At 50.2% G+C, this 24,332-nt stretch overlaps 1 protein-coding gene and 1 long non-coding RNA gene across 8 annotated transcripts; one reads left to right on the top strand and one right to left on the bottom strand.

Moving 5' to 3' along the window:
* Window positions 1–2,231: 2,231 nt before the first annotated feature.
* PAX6 (paired box 6) lies at window positions 2,232–24,332 on the top strand. 7 transcript variants are annotated; one of them, XM_055549198.1, is made up of 12 exons: window positions 6,690–6,708; window positions 7,085–7,145; window positions 10,733–10,863; window positions 11,657–11,698; window positions 11,792–12,007; window positions 12,777–12,942; window positions 18,702–18,860; window positions 19,328–19,410; window positions 19,640–19,790; window positions 19,887–20,002; window positions 22,612–22,762; window positions 23,718–24,332. In XM_055549198.1, the coding sequence occupies exons 2-12, from the start codon at window positions 7,136–7,138 to the stop codon at window positions 23,801–23,803; spliced, it is 1,311 nt and encodes a 436-aa protein (XP_055405173.1). In that variant the 5' UTR covers window positions 6,690–6,708; window positions 7,085–7,135; the 3' UTR covers window positions 23,804–24,332. The 7 variants fall into 7 exon arrangements, with proteins under 7 accessions (XP_055405177.1, XP_055405175.1, XP_055405176.1 ...); XM_055549199.1 differs by lacking the exon at window positions 11,657–11,698 and having other exon boundaries at window positions 6,692–6,708; XM_055549200.1 differs by lacking the exons at window positions 12,777–12,942; window positions 18,702–18,860; window positions 19,328–19,410; ... (2 more) ...; window positions 22,612–22,762; window positions 23,718–24,332 and adding exons at window positions 2,239–2,553; window positions 2,653–3,717 and having other exon boundaries at window positions 6,632–6,708; window positions 11,792–11,952.
* Window positions 17,096–19,415, bottom strand: LOC129629276 (uncharacterized). The gene is made up of 2 exons (XR_008703122.1): window positions 18,577–19,415; window positions 17,096–17,382 (listed from the first exon to the last, which is right to left on the bottom strand). It is a non-coding gene; the product is annotated as an uncharacterized LOC129629276 (long non-coding RNA).

Raw genomic sequence — 24,332 nt, 5'->3', positions numbered from 1 at the left:
TCCTTCTGTGAGCCCCCACCTTCACCCAATGACGTCAGTGGCATTCACTCCGCTCCTCGCCTCTTATGATTTTTTGTTGTTGTTTAAAACTTTTCTCCAAGGTGAGGTGGGGGTGGGAGGGTGGGAGAAGGAGCTGATTCAAAGAGCTAGTGCCCAGGGGGGAAATAGCAACAAGATTACGGCTGCTTCTCTCTAAGGCAAAGCTTAAGAAGGTGCTAATCCACTCGGTCGCTAATTGAGAGGTTGTAAAAATGATATTCGCCTCCAATTCGGACAGTCTCTGGGATTCCTCCCCCCGCCGCTTATGCTCAGTGGACTTGAGTTCGAGCTTCTTTACTGATTGTTACGAAGTAAAGGGAGAGAGAGAAAGAATGCAGGCTCTCGCTGGTCTGGGATGGGCCCGCTGCCTCGCTGCCTCTGAAAGTCGCGGTCCTACGAAGTCTCGCACAGAAGGCGCCGACCGGGGCGCCCATCGCCACCTCCTTAGCTTCTTTGGTCTGGGTTTTCTCCCCGCGCTGTATGGCTCCTGGGCCGCTGGAAGGGCCTTCCGCAGGCCGAGATGGTGATCGGGTTGTGCTACCCCAACTCTGGCCCAGATAGGGGAGACCTCCCAGCTCATCCCGCAGCTCTGCCCGGCCTCTCCGCTGCGGCGTTAGTGGGCGCAGGTCGGGGAGGAGAACGTAAGACCCACGTTAGGCCCGGAGCCGGCCCAAGGCAGCCTGCAGCCTCCTCGGGGTCCCAGCTCCCGGGGCAGCCGTCACGCCGCGTGTCAGCGGTGAGTTCAGGTGGCAGAGACTTTACTGATGAGCTCTGACTTTTTGCACTTTGCACAAGTGGAGAGGAGTCAAGTCTACCTGGCGACGGCTTCCTCTCATGCTCCCTACCTCAGCTCTTCCAACCCCATCCTCTTTTGTCGGATCCTGGGGTGTGTGCCCCATCCCAAACCTTCCCCTTTCCTTTCCACGCGACCTGCAAGCTCCAAGAGAGCCCGGAATTTTGCCGGAAGGGGCAGCCGCTCCCTCCCCTGTCACCTTAACTGCGGGCACCGAGGGGAGCCTTTGGAGTGTACTGAGGTGTGTCCTAATCGTCCGGCATTCAACAAATGGACTTGTGGTGTGTGGTCAGAAGAGAAAAGCCATTTACTTACTTTCCTCCCCGGTTTTCTGGCAACAGCTGAAGGGGAATTGCCTCCGTGGACTGAGCAGACCCAGGAGAGGGAACCGTCGTGCGAAAGACTCACACACCACAGAAGATAACTGGTGGCACACACGGATACACGCTGACACACCGACATCGCGAGCGAGCGAGAACGCGCGCGCGCGCGCAACACACACACACACACACACACACACACACACACTATCCCAGCATTGGTCGTTTCCCTCCACTCCAGGCCTCCACCCCCCTTCCTATCTCCCCCTTGCGTCCCCTCCTCTCTGGCGCCTGGAAAAACAGCCGCACTTAGTCAACAAATGGCACGTGGGAGAAGTTGGTGAGTGTTTGGTGAGGACTCTTCAGGCTTTTCACAAGAACCCTCTGTACACAAAGTAAGTGGCGTGTTTGCTCGGGCCTCTCCAGCCCCGGCTGTGCCTCCGCTCCACTGCGCACCGCGCCTTCCGAAAGGAGAACGAACAGAAGAAAGGGCCGGGGGAGCGAGGGTGGGGGAATGGGCAGGCCCCAAAGGCCTGCACTGGGAAGGCCGCCTGGCCTCGCCAAGTGCCCGGCCGGGCGGCCTCCTCTCGGCCTAAGTGTCGCCTTAGCCTCAGCGCGAGTGTGGCTGCCGGGACCCAGTGACGCTCACGCCCTTTTCTCGTCGTCTTTTCCGCGGCCAGGTGGGCTAGGGCGCGGCCACTGCGGTGTTCGCGTCCCAGGGTCCAGACGGAGATGGGGTAGGGACGCGAGGGGAGGGCGGGCGGAGGCGGGGCAGCAGGCCACGCTGCACAGGAGTTGGCAAGAAAGGGAAGCGCGCAGCTAAAGAAACTTGCTCCATCCATGAGCTGTGAGTCCCGCGCCCAGCTGAAGTGTGTGGGAGGCGCGACCCCCAGCTCAGCGGCCTTCACTCCACCCCTCAAGTTCGCGGCCACAGAGCTGGCCGCGCTGATTCCCGGAGCGCTCTGAGCCTTAGAGATGTCGCGAGGGCCAGCCCCAGAGCCCAGGCGCGGGGGGCCCAGCGCCGGGGAGAGCAGCGGGGACACACCGGCGGGGCCGAAAACAAGTGTATTCATATTCAAACAAACGGACCAATTGCACCAGGCGGGGAGAGGGAGCATCCAATCGGCTGGCGCGAGGCCCCGGCGCTGCTTTGCATAAAGCAATATTTTGTGTGGGAGCGATCCGTGCATTTGCATGTTGCGGAGTGATTAGTGGGTTTGAAAAGCGAACCGTGGCTCGGCCTCATTTCCCGCTCTGGTTCAGGCGCAGGAGGAAGTGTTTTGCTGGAGGATGATGACAGAGGTCAGGCTTCGCTAATGGGCCAGTGAGGAGCGGTGGAGGCGAGGCCGGGCGCCCGGCACACACACATTAACACACTTGAGCCATCACCAATCAGCATAGGTGTGCTGGCTGCAGCCACTTCCCTCACCCACACTCTTTATCTCTCACTCTCCAGCCGCTGACAGCCCATTTTATTGTCAATCTCTGTCTCCTTCCCAGGGATCTGAGAATTGCTCTCACACACCAAACCAGCAGCGTCCGTGGAGAAAACTCTCGCCAGCAACTCCTTTAAAACACCGTCATTTCAAACCGTTGTGGTCTTTAAGCAACGACAACAGAAAAAAAAAAAATCAAACAAAACTCTTGACAGGAGCTTTGACCAGAGAGGATGCCTCAGAAAGGTGAGTCCGCTTCTTTCTTGCTTCATTTTTATTGCAATATTCAGGCAGGTCTCCCCCTTCCTCCCCCCGTCCTTCCTCCCTCTCGCTCGTCCCCTCCCCCACTGCTACGCCGGGAGAGTTGGACCGGAGAAGTTTCCACGCAGGAGCCCAAACTTTCTACTTCCAGCGAAAGCCGGCGTCAGAGGGCGACCGCCGGCGAGCGGGAGCAGCGCAGGTCTCGGGGCGGCCGGCCCGCTCAACCCCAGCGCCAGCGCCAGCGCGGGTTGATCTCGCAGGAAGGACCAAGGCTCTGGGCGCCGCAGCCTCCGCGGCTCCCGGCCACAGCGTTGCCAAATGCTCCCGGCCGGCCGGAGAGGACGAAGAGGCTCTGCGGTGCCACAGGCCCGGGAACGGCTGCAGCGATCGGCCGCCGCCGGCCGCTTTGTCCAGTCGCGGGCCCAGCGAGCGCGCAGAGAGCCGCGCGCCGAGGGAGCGCCGAGGGAGCCGGCTCGCCTCGCCGCCGCCCGCCAGCCCTCCGGCTTTGTGCGGCGCTCTCCCGGGCTCCGAGGAATCCGCTGGCACCCGAGCGCTCAGGACAGCCGCGCCCGCCGCCAGCTCGAGCAGTCAGTCGGCACTGCAGCCCCACGCCGGAGGCCGAAAGAAAGAGCGAGGGAGCGGGAGCCGGGAAGGAAGCTGCCAGGCCCGGGCGGTGGAACGCGCGCTCCGAGGGAGCTCGGAGCCGAACGGGAGGATTGTCAGCTTCCATCAAGCCCCCAGGCTCTGGCCCCCAACTTGGGCGCAGAGCTCGGAACTTGAAAACTCTCTGCGCCCCGGGTTTTCCCCAACCTTCGCCCTCACCCTGCGAAAGCTGGGGTACTCCCTGTCCTCGGGCCCCCAGCATTCGGTGGGTATTTTTCCTTGTCTTCCTCTGACAAAGCTGCCCCTGATGTTGCCATTTCAACAAGTTTCGAGGTGGAAAGGTTGTTTTTTTTAATCCAAAGCTCCTGATTTTTTCCTTTGTGAGGCCTTTAGAAAAATCAATATGAAAGCAGTGGCTTTCCGTTGGTCTGATCACATCCTCTCCCTGCTAATTAGTCTGAGTAATTCGAGAGCTTTTCGATTCTAAGGCCCCAGGAGAAAAAGTGTCTTTTCAAAGTTCATAAAGTTGTTGCCTCTTTCCTTGTGCAGATTTTCTCAGTCTCCCTGCACCATAATAGCCCTGAATTTTAGCAAGTGTAATTGGGGGGAAATGGAGTTGAATTTCAAGTGGAAATGCTTTCTTTTTCGAGTGCTAAAACGCGGCCCTCCAGTCATGAGTGATTTCTAGAAAGTTTAAAAACAAAGTGAACGGTGGTTTTTCTCTCTCTCTCTCTTTTTTTTTCTCATTTTATCCAAAGCTCCCTAAGCCATACTGGACGTTTAACTAGAACTTGGGAAGATTTGAGGAGGGGGTGGGAGCAGAAAATGAAAAGCAAAGACCTTGAAAGCCTGGCGAGTTTACGGAGGAGAAATAATAGTTGTTGCCATTGACATTACATTTTTTTATAGCTGGTGACCTTTGCAAACGTCTGAAGGTAATTTGATTAGTTGTTGTCTTATTTGGCCCTAGAGAGTAAAACTTTGTCATCTTAATTGGTAATTACTCTTTGGCTGGGGGCGGGGAGGGCCAAAAGTGAGCTCTCCCCTTCACCCCAGCTAAGAAGTTTGGAGATGGTTTTGAGAATGAAGTAATTAAAACACCAGCAGCAAACCTGAGGCTTGGATCTGGGATAGGGAGGCAGTGGCCCAGTGGCCTAGTGGACCAAGGCAAAGCGACTCCGAGGTGTTTGGAGACTCCCTTCCTTTCCAAAATGGGTCTCTGACTGGGCTAGGGCTATAGGAAGCCCCGAGGTTGAGCTGGGGGGCTGAAGCTGTGGCTGAGGTGGGGGGAGTCTAGTCTCCGGGAGAGTGCTTCCGGGTGTGATGCTTGGCTTCCCGGGTTGCTTTTGCACTGTGTTAACGATTACTTAAGTAATGAGATAGCTTCTTAGTTGAGAGGAGGGTGGGAAAGGAGCAAAACGAGGATTTGAAATGCTTCCACCTTCCCAGCTGCTTGGAAAATTAATCGGTTAGGCCTCTCTGAAATCAGCTAGTGATTTTTTAAAAATGGCTCCAAGAATGTACCAACCTGGACTGGGGGCATTCGGTTGTGGTTAAGTATAGGTATAGGTTACAGTAGGAAGTTTTACCCTTCTAGGGGAATTTCAGTCCCCCTTCTCCCCACCAGCTACTATTTGCAGTTTCAGAATCCGACTTGGCGTGTGGGGGGAGTTGGGCATTCTGCACAAAATTGGGTTTTTCTGCCTCTCCTGGACTTGACTTGGTCTCGGGGACGGAGAGACAGGAGAGAGGCTTTGGGAAACTGCCTTGGGAAGCTGGGGAAAAGTCCTCTAAGTTTATTTTTATGGATTTAAGCTGCCTCCCAGCTAGTTAATAAATTAGACCATGAAGAGCCTTGAAGAAAAAAAAAATTTGCTTCTTAGAATTCTTTACTTGCAGGCAGGCAAAATTAATAATCATAATAGGCAACACAGAAAAAAGAATGAATATTTTAATTTTTTTAAGCAGGGAAAGTGATGCTGTGACTATTTAATTATTTTACCTTTTTTTTTTTTTTTTTTGGCAAACCTTTTCAATGGGTTCTTTATTGTAACTCTCTCTTCCCAATTGAGCTCCCCACGGTGCCGTTGTATCTTTTTACAGCCCCTAACAACTCACACCAGTAACACAATTACCTCCAGATATTTATAACAAGAAATTACTTTTCTATTTTCTCCCCCACCCAGAACCTACTTCTTAAGAGAAGACAGGGAGGGGTAGTGGTGGAGGAGGTGTTAACCTTGGGGGACTAGCACTGGGTCAGGACTTACAAAGCGAGAAGTGTCCCTCTGTTCCCTTTATGAGTTGGTGAGTTGTTGGTACCTTTGGTTGGAAGCTGTGTTGCTAGTTAGGGAGATTCGGTTTTGCTCTTTGGGTTTGGGGAGAGCTGGAGAATAGAAGCCATTGTTCGTTCTCTGTAGGCTTTGTCGACCACGCTCACCCCCTCCTGTTTGTACTTTTTAAAGCAGTGAGGCGAGGTAGACAGCGTGTGTCACAGTACAGTAAAAGGGGGGAAGATCTAAACACCAAAAGAGAAGTTAATCACAATAAGTGAGGTTTGGGGGGGAAAAAGTTGGGCTTGCCACTTTCAAAGTCCCAGAAAGAATGGGAAGTGAATGGCGATCAAGCCGACTGGGAAGCTTTGAGGGGAAGAGTGAAGGATAAAGAGGTAACCAAAGACTTGGGTTGGGGGAAGGGGGTTGGGGCAACTGGGGTAGTGAAATTCTTGAAAGGAGTAATGGTTCTGACATCCTCCCAAGCAGCCCCAGCCTGCACCCTCAAGCACTCTGAAGTTCCAGGGTCCTCTGTGCTTCACCTCTAAACTTCAGGTATAAGCCCCCCTTCTCCCAGCTCTTGGCTTCTTCTCCTAACCCTGCTGTTTCCCTTGTTCTCTCCTTTTCTTTCCCTAGTTCTTGGTATTTTTGCAAAATGGGGCCCTAAATTGTCAGGCTCTGCAAATCGCCCAAAGCCGGATCAGAGCAGCCACTATCAAAACCTGGAGACCTTTGCAGGACAGACTGCTGGAAATGTGGGTGTAGCTCTGGGATTTAGAGTTTTATGGCAGTTTGAGCCCAAGATGGGTTTCTTTTCTTTTCTTTCTGAGAGTGTGGATCAGAGAGTCCATGATCTATGTTTTTGAGTCATAGTTTGACATACCTTTCTCTCCTGTTTTGTCTTAGGGGGAAGACTTTAACTAGGGGCGCGCAGATGTGTGAGACCTTTTATTGTGAGAGTGGACAGACATCCCAGATATCAGGCAAGTTCCATGCTGGCTGCTTTGGGTTCCCCAACCTGAAAGAGTCAGAATGCTTCTTCTTCATTGTTGTTCAGTTGGAAGAAAAAATTAAAAATCAAGTCATGGATTTTTCTGACTAAAGGGTTAACTACTAAGAGATATGGGGGAAACAGACTGGGAATACTGGAGTATTTGTAATGCAAAAGGTAGATTTTGCACATACTGGAGGGCAGAGTTGATCTGCCCAAACTGATTGATCCGATAGCCCCAAACTGATGGAGTGGATTATTTCTTTAAAGAAGAGGCTTTCTCCTGTCCTGCTTCCAGGACACCCTCTGTAGGGAGGTAGGCCTACCTGGTGCCGGCCCAGAATTAATGCCTATATTCTTGCTAACAGAGCCCTATATTCGAGCCTCGTGGGATACCGCGGCCCCCAGCCAGCGCCAGCATGCAGAACAGTAAGTGCCTCTGGTCTTTTTGGACTTCGGGCGGGGGAGGCGCGGACCAGCGCGCGGGTCGGGGGAGGGCTTGGAGGCTCTTGGTGTCCGCGCTGGCAAGGCCCGGGGCGCGAGGGAAGAGGCCCGGGGACCCGAGGCAGCTGCTCCAAGAGAGGAGGGCGTTTGCTCTGTTCTCCCTCCTGGAAGAACAGGGGCTGGGCCCTTGAGAACAGCCCGCAAGAGTTTGCGAAGCAGCGGTAGAGAAACCCCATCCCCCCAAATCCTGTAACTCACACCCCCTCCCCGCCCCTGCCCGGGCTCTGACCCCAGAGAGGGGGGCTGGACTGAGCGGGGCGGGGCGGAGGCCTCTCGCCGTCGTAGCGCCAGAAGGAGGCCCCTTGGGCTTAGTCAAGACTGCAGGTCTCCACCGTCTGGGGCGGGTGGGGGCTCCTCTCCCCCAGTCACCCTAAGAGGAGCTCCTCCCATCGCCACTCTGGCGAGGGGCCTGGAAGGCCAAGGGAGTGGGGCACCCAGGCCTGCGGTGGGGTGGAGTTGGTACTGGAAGCGTGGACTGTTACAGGGCGCAGACCGGCGAGAGCAGGTTTACTAGGTCTGGGAGGAGTGGGGATCGAGCCCAGGAGTTGGAGCAGCCCTGCCCTGGTGGCTACTGTGTGGGTCCTAGTCATTCCGGGCCCGCTGTGCCTTTGATTCGCTGGCTCTTGCATCTCCCATCCTCCCTTTGCCTAGACCCCTTGGGCCCCCAGCCCACCTTCCTGCTCAGTACGTGGGTGCTGCTTTGTGGCAGGACGAATCTGAGACCGGGCCTGAGAGCCTGGAGGCCCAGTGAAACTAGGCCCCGGTAGAGGGGCAGAGCCCCGAGGCGGTTTAAGGGCTCCGCTGTATGGAGTGCCTGAAAGCCTAAATCTTCTAGAAGCATTCCCTTGCCAAACTGCAGACTGAGAGGGGTCCCTAGCCCCTGATCCATCTGTCTTGCAGCCGCTAGCTGTCCCCTGGCCCTTTAGCGGCTGGGTGGGCGTGAAGCGCAGGAGAGGGCGCAAGGCGGGCGCCGAGCTGGAAGGCGGATTAGTTGTGCAGAACGTGCCAGGCCCCGGGGACTTGGCCCGGTAGGAACCCTCCTTGGCGAGGCTTGGGCTTCTGGCCACTCTTCCTGGCTGCTGGGTCCTCCCCTCTCCAGCACAAGGGCCCCAGCCGCAGGCTCTTGGGCAGGCCGGCCCCGGGCGCGCGGCGCTGAGCATTTGCCGCTGAGGCCTGGCTGGCGGGCCCCGAGGGGCGCGGGGTCGCGGGCCGGCCTGCAGGGCTTTGTGCCGCTCGCTCCCGGGTGTGCGCGAGGCGCAGAGCATCCAAATTGACACCATATGTTTTCCTATTAGATGCTTCGCGGTCGAATTCTAGGCGCATAATCATCGCCACTGGGCGAGAGCGCCAGCCGTCCCTAGGGAAGGGACACAATGATTGAGGCTTAACCTCTGAAGGGGAACTTAGAGCGGCGCTTCCTCGCTGCCATTTCGATGCTGGCAGAGGCGACCTGGCCCTGGGCGAGCACCCGCCGGCGGTCGCCGCGGAGGTGGCGGGCAGGTTATTATTTTTATTTTTATTTTTTTTTTTGCCTGTTGTGGGGAGAAAGAGGGAGGTCTAGGATTAGGCGGCTTCATACGCCTTGGCATTCCCAGATTGGGAATTGCCTCGGCTGCGCGTGAAGTTTGGAAGGTCTTTCTCGATCTTTCTCTGGGAGTGCCTTTTTTTTTTTCCTGGAAGGCGTCCTTTGCCCAAAGGGGAGGCTCCTGTAAGCTGGAGCAGCAGAAGTTCTTTAGAGGGAAAGGAAGGCAATAAAGGGAATTTAGGAGAAACCAGAAGCGGGCTCTAGGCCTCGCTCTGTTGGAGAAGCGGTGTCCCCGCGATGTCCCTGCTCGAGCCCGGCCCGGCGGAGCCTAGATACCCCAAACGCCTGTCACTTCTCATCGAGTTGAGGCTTCAGCACGCCCCCTCAGTCAGCGCCCCCCGCCCCCCCCTCCCTGTCTCTGCCCCAAGCCTTCGGCTACTCTGAAAACGCGGCTCCCCTCGAAGGGGAAACGAGTGCAGTTCAATCTCGTCTGAGTGATCTACAAATAGGGACGGAAAGGGTCGTTTTATCACGGTCCCGTTTGTCGTGACGATGCAATTTCCCGGAGCGGAGCACTGTCACAAAGTGACAAGGCTGCCACAAGCGCCCCGACTGATCTTTTCAATTAGCCTTCCATGCATGATCCGGAGCGACTTCCGCCTATTTCCAGAAATTAAGCTCAAACTTGACGTGCAGCTAGTTTTATTTTAAAGACAAATGTCAGAGAGGCTCATCATATTTTCCCCCCTCTTCTATATTTGGAGCTTATTTATTGCTAAGAAGCTCAGGCTCCTGGAGTCAATTTATCAGAGGCTCCAAGGAGAAGAGAGGAAAGGAGAGGAGAGCTGAGCGGGGGAGCCACATCTCCTGGAAGGGCTGCTCTCTAGAGTCGGGGCTGCAGGTTGGAGATTTTTAAGGAAGTGGAAATTGGCAATTGGCTTTATTTGTGTGCCTGTGGTTTCTGGGGAGGGGGGCTACAGGGGTGCTAACTCCTCCCTATTCTCAGTTTAGACAATAGGGTGAGGTTGTGAGATAACCAGATAAAGGAGGGAAGGGGACACTGTGGTGTGGTCTTTTCCTTTTCTTTTCACTTTTTGATTTTTGCTCCTATCTGTCCTGGGCTGTGGGGAGGGCCGAATTTAGCATCGGAAGTAAAAGCAGAGCTGTAGCTGGTGCAGACAGACTCCCAGACCTCTGGCCCACCGTAGCAGCCAGACTACTTTGTGGTTGGAGGGGCTTGAGGAAGCCTGCATGGGAGGTGCTGAACCCAGGTTGCGGTTCACTAGCCACAGATTTGCTGTTGTGGTTCTTCTTTACTCCATTCCCTTTTCTTCTCCTATTTTTTTTTTTTTTTAATCCCGGTGCTTCACCAGAGTTTGGAATATGACAGCAAATGTTTCTGGATCCAGCATCTGAGGGAACACTGAGGAGCTGTAGGGCTTGCCATCAGAGTTCTAACAATGCAGGGAGCTTGAAGATGCAGTGGGGGTTCTGTAGGACTCGTGGTTTTTCATTACACTCAGAGGGGATCTTTGGGAGGATATTTCTGAGCTGATTATTTGCACCTTGCGGGTTCAAAGACTGGCTGGGGTGTTTCTGGAGGGCAGCAGTGGGCTGGGGGTTCTCCTGGAGTGAAAGCAGTAAGTAGTAGTGAGGTGTGTGTGTTCTTACGTGTGTCTGCACCGTGCTTCTGTTCTTCAGGCGGGTGGGCAGGAGCTCCGCTGTGTCTGGGCTGGGCTGCCCGATGCCTGGAATGGCTTCGAGGTCTGGTTGTCATTTTCCATGGAGAGCAGGGACCTGATCACTGAGGTTGGCCAGGGCTGGCAGGGAGCTGAGGATGCATTGTGGTTGTCTTTTCTTCTTCTCCTTCTTCCTTCCTCCTTTTCATCCTTCTCCTTCTTCCTCCTCCACCTTCTCCTTCCCCTTCTTCTCTTTCTTGCCCCTTCTTCCCCTCCTCTCTGCTCTGCTCTCCTCTCCCTTTCTTCAGGTCACAGCGGAGTGAATCAGCTCGGTGGTGTCTTTGTCAACGGGCGGCCACTGCCGGACTCCACCCGGCAGAAGATCGTAGAGCTAGCTCACAGCGGGGCCCGGCCGTGCGACATTTCCCGAATTCTGCAGGTGATCCTCCGGCGCCGCCCCATTCGCCGCCCCCGCGGCCCTCCACTCTCAAGGCCCTCTCTTCATTTCTTACTGTAAACGCTGCTAATTATGGACCCCCACCCTCACCCCCCATTCCAGCCCCCACCCCACTCCCCTGCCTTCTGCTTTCCCCTTTCCTTCCACCATCCTTCCCGATCTCTTTCAACCTGGGTCAGTCACATAAGAGAATTCATCTGCTTAAGAAAAAAACTGGGTGTGAATTAAAAACAAACAAACCAAAAAACCTTTCTCTTTTCATTTGTTAAAAACGTTCTTTGTGGTAACAGTTTATGAACTGTAATAAAATGAATTATATAAATCTGCATAATTTCATCCCCTTCTCCCTCACCCCATGCTTACCTCTCAGGGTTTGAGATATTTGTTTTATTTCTTCATTTTCATGAAGAATATATATTGATTTTAAAAGACAAATGCTGTTTTCCTCCCTCCCTAACTCACTCAATTGGCATATTTTTAAAGGAAAAATGACTAAAGATTCAGTTTATTTTCCCCCTTCACTCATTAAAATATAACACCACTTTAAGCAAGATCAGCACAAAACAATCTGACTTCGTTTTGATGCATCTTCTGGCAGTGTTTATTTACAAAAACAGTTTTAAAAACTTTTAAGTTAGGTTTTTCTTTTTTTTAGTTCAAACTGTTTGAAAGTATCATCCTATTTGTAGTTTTTAGGGCTACAAATGTAATTTTAAGAAAAAAAGCTCTCTACAGTAAGTTCTCGTACCATTGAAGGTATATTTTTGTGTTATAGACCCATGCAGATGCAAAAGTCCAAGTGCTGGACAATCAAAACGTAAGCTTGTCATTGTTTAATGCATACTTAAACAATTTTATTTTTGTCTTGAAATTATTAATAATGTGGTTTTCTGTCCACTTCCCTATGCAGGTGTCCAACGGATGTGTGAGTAAAATTCTGGGCAGGTATTACGAGACTGGCTCCATCAGACCCAGGGCAATCGGTGGTAGTAAACCGAGAGTAGCGACTCCAGAAGTTGTAAGCAAAATAGCCCAGTATAAGCGGGAGTGCCCGTCCATCTTTGCTTGGGAAATCCGAGACAGATTACTGTCCGAGGGGGTCTGTACCAACGATAACATACCAAGTGTAAGTTCACTGAGAACATTCCCTCTCCCTGCCCTAAGCCCCATGCTTTTCCCTCTTTACCATCACTTTCTCTGCGTCCCCCTGCTCTTCTTTCTGCCAGTGTCTTTCTCTTTCTCTCCTCCCTGCTCCACCTCTGTTTGTCACCTCTGTACCTGGGGGTCTTGAGAGGAGCACTTTGACCTTTTTATTGACCTTCTGGAAATGGGAGTCAAGTGCGGGAGGGTTAGTCACCATATTTGCATGTGGCAAGGTAGAGAGTGGAGGCACCTGGAGAAAGTCACTGGAATCTAGAAGGAAAATGAAAATGAAAACCAGATTCAAGCAAGCTTCCTCCACATCTTGCTGTTTGAACCTTCTTTCAGAAATCAAACATCCATTTCTGTCCTAATATAAAAAACAAATAACAGTGAAAGAAATCTCTAAGCCAAGTCTTAATATTGGAGACGGGGAATCTTTGTAACAACAACAATAATAAAAAAGCAGCCATGTGAGTTAGGTCACCAAAGACACTGAGCAACAGTGAAAGACCCCTCCCTAGTGTTCCAGCTCTCTACCCAACTCCGTTTCCATGCCCAGAGTGATAGCTGACATTCTTTCCACGATGTCTCTGCAAGTCCACCCACTGTCCCAGGATGGCTGGGGATTTTTTTTTTTTTAATGTATTAGGGGTCATTCTTTAAACGGGGGGCATGCTGAGATGGAGACTTAAGAGGGCAACTGTGTCTTCAGGAGACTCTGCCATTTGGTTTGATCTTGATTTGATTTGCAGGTGTCATCAATAAACAGAGTTCTTCGCAACCTGGCTAGCGAAAAGCAACAGATGGGCGCAGACGGCATGTATGATAAACTAAGGATGTTGAACGGGCAGACCGGAAGCTGGGGCACCCGCCCGGGTTGGTATCCGGGAACATCAGTGCCAGGGCAACCTACGCAAGGTAAAAACCCAAACACCCATCCTCAAACTCTCCATATATGCAGCCCTTGCGTATCCTCTTCTCCTCCAACCTTTTCCCTCTCTGGACTTTCGTGCTTGGAGAATGTAGTGGGAGTAACTCTTCAAGGGCTTGGGACACATTGACTTGCGCTGTATCTAGGTGGTATTTGTTGAACTGTCTGGTTGGCCTGGAAATTCAAGTGTTGTGTAGTCAGAAGTAGTATGAATGTGGCTGGGGTGTGTGTGTGTGTGTGTGTGTGTGTGTGTGTGTGTGCATGCACGCTTGAGTATGTGTTATGGGCAGGAGTAGGTGTGTGCCTGTATGAGCTAGCTGCGTGGTGCCCTATTCAAATGTGCCATTAAAATGCATGGAGAGCCCCCTTGCTGTAGAAGTGTGACAAGTTAACACACTGACAGACTGCAAGGTAAACATAATTGTATCATCTTGCTTTTTGCTGTAATTGACAAATTATGTGACTATGAGTAAGGTGTATAAGAGAGGGTGAACAGTGAGATGCAGGGCCAAGTTGAGGATGGGGCATTGGAAATGTTGACTTCCTAACTAAAACAACCCTACCCTCTAGGTTCGGACCCCCTCCACTCCTCTGGGCCCCTACTTCTCATTCTTTGTGGGTGGCGACTGTGTAATAAGATAGGTGGGGGTGAGGCTTCTGTGAGCCAGACTTTGGTGTGCTGGGAGCTACCCTGGAGCTGAGAGGAAAGATAGGATCTGGACCGTTGCAGGCTCTGTGAGAAGGGATGGAGGAAGAGGAGCAGACGGGGCTGGGGTCGGGTCGGTTGGCTCTCCCCGCCCCTCCCCTCCACACACCGGAGGTAGATTGGTCAAGAATAGGAAACAGTTTACTCCGAAGATTAATCGGTATTTGTTGTCCTCGTGACAAGGAGATAATATGAGGGATAATGGGACGTGGAATCTCACTCCCCGGAGCACGACCAAGCCTGGGGGCTCCCGGCCAGGGGAGGCGGTGAGGGGGACGCTGACGGGGCTGCCCTCGCCTCCGTGCGCTCTCAACCCAATCTGGGTGCCCCGCGCCTCCACGGAGCCGGGCGAGGGAAGGGAAAATCGGTAACAGTATGCGAAATATCTGGTACAAAGGATGCTTCTGTCACTCGCAAGAATTTGTTATGGGAACAATCCTGTCGCTCTGTAATTGCTCATTAGAGAACGTTTTGTTTCTCATTAAGGCGACATGAATAAGCGTCTAGTTGAAGGAGACAGCTGTAGAAATGTTCCACAAGAGACCTCTGGACACGATTCGGCACCAATTGCCAATTAGACATGTCAGTTTTAAGAGCAGAAAACAATATAGGACGGACACTGGGAAGATAGGGAGCAAAGCGCTGGCTCGGTTGTTTCCCAGCGCGGCCGCTCGGCCGGGCCGAGGCCTCCCGATGCGCAGGGCTTCGGCTCCCCTGGGCGACCCGCCCGTCCGCTCGCCCGGATCGGGCCGAACCTCGGCCTCCCGGGGTGCGGCAGGCTGCCCCCCGAGACGGCGCTGGCTCCCTGCTGGCCCGCTCCGGCCTCTGGTGAGGACGAGGGAGTGACCGCCATACCCTCACCTGACCTTTGAAACTGTAGGGTTCCCACGTGCGCACACCGGACACACCCAAGGGACGCACTCCCACTGCTCGCCCCCAGCACCACCGCCCACCCCAATCTGAGGTCGGGGTGACCCCACCCCGCCGCCTCGTTTGCCAGAGAAATCTCCAGGAGGGCGCGGGACACGGTGACCGGGCCTGGGAAGGCTGAGCCCTGGGCGCGAGGGCTCCTGTTTGATGGGGCGGGAGGTGGCGCTCGTTCAGGAGCTTTGAACTTTCTTTCAGGCACCCAGTTGCTAGAGCATTCTGGTTCACCAACTGCCGGTTCTCCCTCTGTCCCCGGGCCCCGCCCCCCAACTCCCCCAAACCCCCCCACACCTGTGCCTGGTCCTCGCTGCGTGGGGAGGACGGTCACGCCAGCCGAGCGCGGAGTGCCCGGGTGCAGGGGCCACAGGGCGCCGGTGGCCACGGCTGACATGCCGGGAATCCTTGGCTCTTTGGGCGCTAAGAAAGCCCCCCTCCCTCCCTCGCCCCCTTTCCCGGCCCAGGAAGCCGGTTTTGGGTTTTAAAAGAGTCCATGACTCCGAAAGCATAAGGCGAGGTTAGGTCTCAGAGGGAGACAAATATGGTTTCCATCTGATCAACGCCATGCGGCGGTGAATAAAATTGTGCCGATGTGGGCTGACAGCCACAAGAGACGACTCTATCCGGCCCCCAATTCTCCAGCGATTTGGTGGTTTTAGGGATCACGGAGACACTTTTTCTTATCTCCTCCCCGCGCCCCCCCCCCCCTCCGTAATACCCAGGCCCTCTATAGGATTTAGTCAGTCTCTTTTTTTCAACAGATGCTTCAATGTTTTGATCCGCGCTCCAGAGCTGAAAAGGTGCCGCAACCGGGTTGCTATCTTTTCTTGCTTGTTTTCCGCTTCACTGATTAAGACACTAAGAAACTAAGGAATGATTTTATTTCCCAGCGTCTTTTTTTTTTTTTTTTTCCTTCTTCTTCTTCTTCTTTCTCTCTCTCTCCCTTCTCCTTCCAGGAAACAAATCCTATCCCGAGCGTCAGATGGTCCCGGGTCTGGGAGAATGGGAGGCGCTTTCACTCGCCTTCTCGCGGATTAGGCTGGAAGGTGGACGGCGCCCATTGAAGGGCCCTTTTTTGCGCTGAGGGGGCGCCTTTTAAAGAAGATATCTTAATTGTCTGCCACTTAGGTTTATCATGGGGGGAATCCGAGATCCAACTTCTAGTTTTATTTTGCTAAAAAGCTTTAAGAGTGGAAAGTAAATCCACTAAAGAAAAAAAAAAAAAAAAAAAAAGGAGAGGCATTCAGTTTAAGAGTGATCTCTCCCGCACCGCCTGGCTGCGGACTGTTGCTAAAGTAGCAAGCTTTCAGCGGTGCACACTGGCTCTGTAGGGTTTTGGAGGGATCCTGCAGCCACGACTTTCTCCTGACCCGCCTCTGTCTCCACTGCTGTTTGTTTCTCCCCAAAGAGGTTTAAAATCAAGCGCTCCTCATCCTCCGTTAAATGACTTCCCTTAAAAAATCACTTCCCAAGTCGGTGCTGCGCCTTCATTCCTGTGAGTAAGTGTGTGGTGTGTGTGTGTGAGTGTGGTGCGGGGCGGGGGGAGGGGGGCAGCCACGGGCGGGGGGGAAGAAGGAGAACGTGAGCACATGTCCAAGTTGTAAAATTAGGAAAGTGTCAGTGAAGCAAAGGTGAGCAGAGAATGCTATCTGTGGGGGTCTTCCGAGGCACACCCGGGTAGCTTTGTTTAATCGGAGAGATCGAATGTGCCAGAAAAAAGGACTGGGTTGGGGCCTCCTGGAAGGCGTCTGAGTGACCGCCACCCTAGCAAGATGGGATTGTGTTCGGTCCCTTCCCTACACGTTGGAGGATCGCAGGAGAAGCGCAGGTTTGCGCTTTCCAAAAGCAATAACTGATGGGCCTTACTAGTTTGGTCCCCCAAAGTCTATTTCTAAAGTCTTCCTCATCGACTGAATCCAAAAAGAAAAGGGGCTCGGCATTTCGCTCCCTGAAAAACACGTTGAAAAGTCCCCATGAAACTTTGGGCAGTAAATTAGCGCAGACGCAGGTGCAGGCACTTGTGAGTGAGCTGCTCTCGGCGCGGCTAAGGAGCCCTCCCCAAGCCCCACAGCCCCACCTTTCTGATGTAGCGCAAGACGACCCGAAGTAGCCCATTTACTAAGTCTCTGTCTCTCTCTTTATCTCCCTCGGTCTCTCCCCTTGTCCGCTGACCCTCTTGTCTCTTTTCCTCTCAGCGCTCTTTTTCTGTCCTTCTTGCACCTTTCTGGCCTCTTCCTCTTCGGAGCCTCTTTCTGGCCCCACCTTTCTCTACCCATCCCCTCTCCTCTTCCCTCAACCAGACCTCTGTCCCTCCCCTCCTGTCTCCCTCCCCCCTGGTCTTCATCCGCTCTGCCTCTCCTCCCCGCTTCCCCCCACATCCCGTCCTCATCCACTGTCCCTGCGCTCCCCACCCTCTGCCCCGGCCCCCCATCCACCCTCCAGCCCCCAGCCAAGCGCCCTAAATAGCATTGAGGCGCCCTCTCTTCGGACAGTGATTAATGATAGCAGAGCAGAGGGGTTAACACACTTCACTGAAAAGTCTGTTGACTGGGCTTCTTGTAACACAATGTGGCCCGCTGCACGCCTCAAGAGAATCCTTTTGTTGTCCGCGCTCATTGTGGCCTCGAAATTCTGCCCACGAAAGTTTGCCAACGCTCCTGCCCCAGGAGTTTAATAGTTTCCCTTACTCGCAGGGCATTGTGCAGTGCTGAAAAGCAGCCTCTCGCTATTCAAGTGTTGGTGGTCATCTCAATAGATCTCCAAGGGCCCATATGGTGGCCAGTGCTGATGAATCCGCCTGTTTAAATGGGAGAGAAAGTTGGGGTTTTAAAACATTTCAAAGTTCCTGAAAAGATCCCACTAGATCCTGTCACAATTCCCTGAACTCTTTGAAGGCACTGCCTATTGTCTCCTGGTTATAAATGATATTCCTGGCCAAGTCGATTCCCACCAAGGCACCCCAGAGGCTCCTCCTCCCAGGGCCAAGTCGCTAGGATGGGGAGGGGGGCAGCCCGGTTTGGTATCCCTTGGGGGCCTTAGGACCCAAGATCAAGGACCCAGGAGGCAGTGGCCCTGGAGGCCTAGCGAGAACTGAATCCTTTGCTTCAGACAGGCTGTGGCCTCTCCAGCAAGGCGCAAAAGGAGACAGCTTGCCCAAGTGCACATCTTGCCCTCCAAGCAGCAAAGGAAAACAATAAAACTTTCCCCTGTTTAATGATAGAAATTACATCAAAAGTGGTGGAAATGCCCTAATTAAAAATGTACCACTTAAATGATATGCCAAGGATTCAGCTGCAGCATAGCATATTTAGCTAGTTAGTGAACTCTCTACTATTTCTTTTTTAAAATTACACGTTAAAAATTTAAAAGAAATCTTACTTTTCTCTGGTGCAACACATTACAAAGAATGGACAGTCCTTTTATCTAAATATAAAATTCCATTTTCAGCAATTATAGCCTGTTCTTGGTGATGATATAATTACAGCTGTGCTCGTAATAGGTGTCAAGGCAAAGCGCACTCATACAATAGTTGAATAAAACTGCAGAACAATGCAAGCACTTCTAAATTCACAACCTTTAAAATGAAATTGACTGTGCAGAATTCAAATAAAAACTAGATAAATATTTTTTTTAAAGATTACAAGCTTGGTTTGGTTTCTTAATAGCATTTTCTACAAACCTATCAACATCTAATTGATTAGATAGGAATTACTGATTATAGATCAGCTGAAATCTTGAACATCACTCTTCTATTTTCCCAACACAGCCATAGGTAAATAAATTCTGCAAGGAGAGGGAGCTGGGTGAACCATGTGGAGGGTCAAGGTTAGTTATGAAAGAACATTTTAATTGGAAACTTTACCACTTGTTTTGTTATTCACAGAAATGCCATTCTATAAGTATCTACATTGCACAGTCTAATCATAATAAAAACAGAAAATGGTGGTCAGGTAACATGTATCACCAATGTCTTTTGAAGGCTGACAGTTACCTTGGGAATGTTTTGGTGAGACTGTGAGAATAGACTGCTCTTGGAGTTTATGGCTATGTGAGGCCCCTTTTGGAGACTCCAAGTTATTCCAGATTTCTCTTACTGTCCTGTTCTTTTTTTTCCAGATGGCTGCCAGCAGCAGGAAGGAGGGGGAGAGAATACCAACTCCATCAGTTCCAATGGAGAAGATTCAGATGAGGCCCAAATGCGACTTCAGCTGAAGCGGAAGCTGCAAAGAAATAGAACATCCTTTACCCAAGAGCAAATTGAGGCCCTGGAGAAAGGTGATGGAGTTTTTCAAAGTAGGGAAGCAGTAAATCAAAGTAAATGCCACATCTTCAGTACAAAGAGCTAAATTTAGCCAGGGCCCTTGCACAGAGGCCTGAAAAGTTTTCCTTTTTCTTTCTTTCTTTTCTGGGCATCTCTTTTAGTGTACATGTTTTCTTTCTTCTTTCCATGTACCAGTAATTCAAAGATGAGAAATCTGACTTCTCATAAAGAAAGAGTGATGATTTGGCTAATTCAGGCCACAGAAGAGACCTCGAATGAATGTCATTAAACAAAAAAATAGAACACGGTTCTGATGGGCTGGTTCTTCCAAGTACAATCAATGCTAATAGTAGCCGCATTTTAAAGGGAATTGGTTGAAAGTGATGGAAGTCAGGAGGTGAAAATCAGCTTGATCCAGGCTTTGGTCGACACATTTTGTATAGTTCTGGTGCAACATAGAAAATGCAACTTACTCTTTCAGAGTTTGAGAGAACCCATTATCCAGATGTGTTTGCCCGAGAAAGACTAGCGGCCAAAATAGATCTACCTGAAGCGAGAATACAGGTACCTGGGGACTGTGTGTTCATGTGTTCATGTGACTCATACCATTTGCCTTTTTTAGAGACCCAGGTGCTTCTAAGGAATGTCATTTGTTTGTATCAATAGAAACAGATTTAGTTTGCTAAATGCTTTGCCGTTACTCGGGGACTGGGGGAGGAGGACAGTGGACCTGTTAGGGATGGGGCGGAGCTGGGAGCAGGCCCAGGGCTCACCTGTTCTGTCTGATTTCCAGGTATGGTTTTCTAATCGAAGGGCCAAATGGAGAAGAGAAGAAAAGCTGAGGAATCAGAGAAGACAAGCCAGCAACACACCTAGTCATATTCCCATCAGCAGCAGTTTCAGCACCAGCGTCTACCAACCCATCCCACAACCCACCACGCCTGGTAACTGGAAATATTCATTCTGCTGATCAGTGTGTTTCAGCCTTTCTGCCCTTGGCTCTGACTCTCACCACGACTGTTGTGTTCCTCTCCCTGCAGTTTCCTCCTTCACCTCCGGCTCCATGTTGGGCCGAACAGACACAGCCCTCACAAACACGTACAGTGCTCTGCCGCCCATGCCCAGCTTCACCATGGCGAATAATCTGCCTATGCAAGTAAGTGAGGCCGGCGGTTGCCCACTTAACGGGTCCCTGGGAGAGGAGGTTAGGCGTGGGTTGGGGCATGCAGACCTCATTGGCCCTGTGTTTACCCTTGGGAGACTTTCTCAGTACAGTGATTGGCTTGATCAGTGAAGTCTAAGATGAAAGCAGTCAATCCAGTCTTTTAGCTGATTGATTAACTGATTGATTCATGCCTTTAATAAAATAAAACTTGATTTTCAGTCCAGTTAATCTGCTTTTTGCTCATTGGGAATGTCAACTTGATGATGTTGGATGAGAATGGGGCATGCTTTAGGGACCAGTGTGAAACTTGGACCAGAAAATGAAAATAATACTGGCAAATTATTAGCTAGTAAGGGGTTAATGGGTAAAACAGGTTTATATTCAGGTGTTTGTATAAATAAATTTATAGTCTTTATGTGTATTTTGGATGTTATTTAGGATGTTTGTGATAAACTGGTGAGGAAGAAAAAAAGGATCAGAATTGGGATTCATATTTGTATAGTGTGATTTACTTAATATAGAGGAAAAGATAGTTTTCTTTTTCTATCTTAGAATAAAAAGACTAGAGGGTATTTGCTAGAAATATCATGTATCTTTGCTGTGAATGATGTGATGAGTTTCTGGCATAACTAGCTGCCTGGAAAGGTTGATGCTATTCACTTGGTATAACAAGCTTCCCCTACTCAATTCCATCCCAAATATATATTGGCCCCTACATGTGCTAGGTCCTGAACTAGGCTAATCCTATTTTATGATGGAAGTTGTATAAGGTAGGTAGGGTGTACTGGAACCTTGAAGCCAGAGGGTTTCCTGATGAGGAGAATATTGGTCTTCTGGTGGGCCTTCTGCCATGACTTCTTCAGGACTCTTGTTCTATTTGTACAGCAGTTAGAGATGCTGGGTGGTATGAGACTGGCCAGCATGAGCCCCTGATAGAAACAGATTGGGAGATACACAGATAGTTTATTCTCCACTGAACATCTTTGGCTGGATTTCTAACCCAAATCACACTAAAATAAATGTTTCACGGTCTTTAGATTAATATAGGAACAGCTAGATAAGCAGCTTCAGAGGCATTATTCACATGTCTATTTTTATTACATCTGGATATTATTGACCATAGAGCAATTAGTGTAAATTAAGGGATTAATAGCCCATTAGTTGGGGTGGCTACAACTGCCTTGGAATTTTCTAGAAGTCAAGGTTGCCTGGAGGAAGTGATTTCAGAATAGAAACAAATGCAAGCTGAGATTCTGGCAAGGCCCTGAGGGCCTGCTTGCCTCTTTGAACTCGGTGTTAGCAGTCTTCCTCTGACTTTAATAAGGCCACTGACTGTCTTGTTCAGTTTTATAAATTGTAGCAATACCTAGGTTTCTCTGAAGATTAAAACTGTATATATGAGAAAACAGAAACAATTAAATAGATGCTGCTATTCTGTTAGAGTTGTGTCCACATAGAGGCCCGTGTGGGTCGATTTATTTCAGATGCTGATTTTTTAAAATTATATAACTTAAAATATCATTCAAACCATATATATAGTCATCAAACAAAATTAAAGTATCAACAATTCTACTATTCAGGGAAAATTGCTCTTTGACTTTTGGAGTTGGGTGAGGGGTGTCCTGTCTTTCCATCAGTTTATCCTGTTAACCAAAGTCTTCAAGCATTTGACGCCATAAGGAGCAGGGGTCCTTCTCTGCCCTTCCCTAACGCGTCCCTGCCTCTGAGGACGCGCATCTTGGAATGGCGAACATTCCTACAGTTTGCAGATGAGACCAGTACTGTCATCTCCCTTGCTCCCGACATTATGCTTCTATTAATTCATCCCAAGTTTGCTGCCCCATCACAGCCCTGTGAGAGCTCAGGAGGAATTTTGCCCCAGCCTTGCATATTTATTTAGTTAGGATAAAGGTTTATCTTTTTACTACCATGATTCTAAATATTTAGAGGGTAGCAGCACAATTTTGTGGATTAAACGCAATCTCGGGTTTGAGGTCTGTAAGAAAGTCACAGCAAATTTTCATGGTAGGGCTAGGTATTTCCTGACACTTCTGACTACTTTAACCTGAGATCATTACTGATCTGCCTTTTCAAGAATCTTTAAATCCATGAGTCCCACCCTAAACCAAACTTTACACAGAGTTCTTCCCGCTGTTTTCTGCCTCAAAGCTTGAAATACAGGGTTTAAGGGGTGGGGGTGTCATTGGAATCCCAAATATTAATAGGTTGAATTTGTGAGAGAGGGGTAATGTATTTATGGAAGTCCTCATGTTAAAACTTCTCTAAAGGTGCCAGCGAAGGTCCAAGATGAAAATGGACAAAAATTCTATTCATTTTATGGATGGTACCAACCATCTAGCTGGATTATAGTCTGAATTTTGGGTACTTTAAAAAGTTTGGTATGTAGACAACTTTCCTCTAGCAGTGGACAATAGAAGGGCCAGTTGGAGGCCCAATCTTAGAGTTCCCACGTGGAATTCCAGTGCTTTACTTGCGGGTGTCTTCAGACTTACTGGCAGAGTCCTGGGGAGGAGGGAGCCTGGGGATGTGGCTGTGCAACGTGTCTCTTGGTAACCATGGGTTTGCCTTTCTCCTCGCAGCCCCCAGTCCCTAGCCAGACCTCCTCGTACTCCTGCATGCTGCCCACCAGCCCTTCGGTGAACGGGCGGAGTTATGATACCTACACCCCCCCACACATGCAGACACACATGAACAGCCAGCCGATGGGCACCTCGGGCGCCACTTCCACAGGTGAGCCGCTGCTCTCCGCAGGCTGCACAGAGGTGGCCTTTGCAGCTTCTTTTGCCAGGTCATCTCCCTTCATTCATAGTTTATCTGCAAAGAATCTGCTGGCCTTGTGTGATGGTGTGTTTTACTCTCTGTTGCTTGCTTCTCTGGGGAAAACTAATTAAAAAGGGGAATTCAGTCAAACTAGTTAGTAACTTAATGCCATACTGGCAAAAAAAAAGTTGTTTTTCCTGAATTTGGTTGCGGAAGTTACATATGAAGGCAAGACCCAAAAATGTATCTTTCAGAAGGAAAAATTATTGTATTAGCCAAACTCAACAGTGAAGGCCATCCCCCCACCTCGTCCGAGTTTACTGGAAAGACTTCTCAGGTCCTTCCAGTTCTTCTGTGCCTTTCTTTCATTGGAACTGAAGAAGTGCTACTTTGGTTTTCCAGGATGGTTTTGTTGCTAAAGTTCCAAACATACAGACAAGTGGAAAGTGAAAGTGTTAGTCGCTCAGTCGTGTCCTGAGTCGTGCTCAGGCTGTTTGCAACCCCATGGACTGTAGCCCACCGGGCTCCTCTGTCCATGGAATTCTCCAGGCAAGCGTACTGGAGTGGATAGCCATTCTGTTCCCCAGGGGATCTTCCCAACTCAGGAAGAGCATCGAACCCCAGTTTCCTGCATTGCAGGTGGATTCTGTACTGTCTGAGCCACCAGGGAAGCCTGGAGTTGTTTGTTTTTGCGGGGGGGGGGGGGGGGGGGGCGGGGAGGGATTGGGATTCAGTAGGTGCATGTAAACATGTTTTCTAGTTTCTGAAGGTGCTACTTTTGTTTATAAGACTCGAAAGTTTTTTTTTAATATATTTGAAATGTTAGAAAGTACTAGAGATTTTTTTTTTTAACTTATAAATTCATACTCCATGCCTGTCCGTCAAAGGGAATCTCTACATGGCTATTTCTTTCATCCACTTCTAGGACTCATTTCCCCTGGTGTGTCAGTTCCAGTTCAAGTTCCTGGAAGTGAACCTGATATGTCTCAATATTGGCCAAGATTACAGTAAAAAAAAAAAATCAAAAAAACAAACAAAAAGAATATATTGTGTTAATTCAGTCAGTGACTATGTGGACACAGCAGTTGGGCGTTCAGGAAGGAAAGAAAAATGGCTGTTAGAAGCACTTCGGTTCTGCAGTTGTGTCCTGTGTTGTACCACTGGGGAATGGACTTGAAAACAAGGACCTTTGTATACAGAAGGCACGATGTCAGTTGGAACAAATCTTCATTTTGGTATCCAAACTTTTATTCATTTTGGTGTATTATTTGTAAATGGGCATTTGTATGTTATAATGAAAAAAGAACAACGTAGACTGGATGGATGTTTGATCTCTGTTGATCATGAAGTTGTTTAAAAAAAAAAGGAAATCATGATCGACAAGCTTTGCCACGAATTTAAGAGTTTTATCAAGATATATGGAATACTTCTACCCATCTGTTCATAGTTTATGGACTGATGTTCCACGTTTGTATCATTCCTTGCATATAATTAAACCTGGAACAACATGCACTAGATTTATGTAAGAAATATCTGTTGG

The sequence above is a fragment of the Bubalus kerabau genome, chromosome 15, assembly GCF_029407905.1.
Source record: "Bubalus kerabau isolate K-KA32 ecotype Philippines breed swamp buffalo chromosome 15, PCC_UOA_SB_1v2, whole genome shotgun sequence".
Lineage (NCBI taxonomy): Eukaryota > Metazoa > Chordata > Mammalia > Artiodactyla > Bovidae > Bubalus > Bubalus kerabau.
Note: the sequence above shows the minus strand (reverse complement) of the source record. Positions and strands in the feature narration are given on the sequence as shown.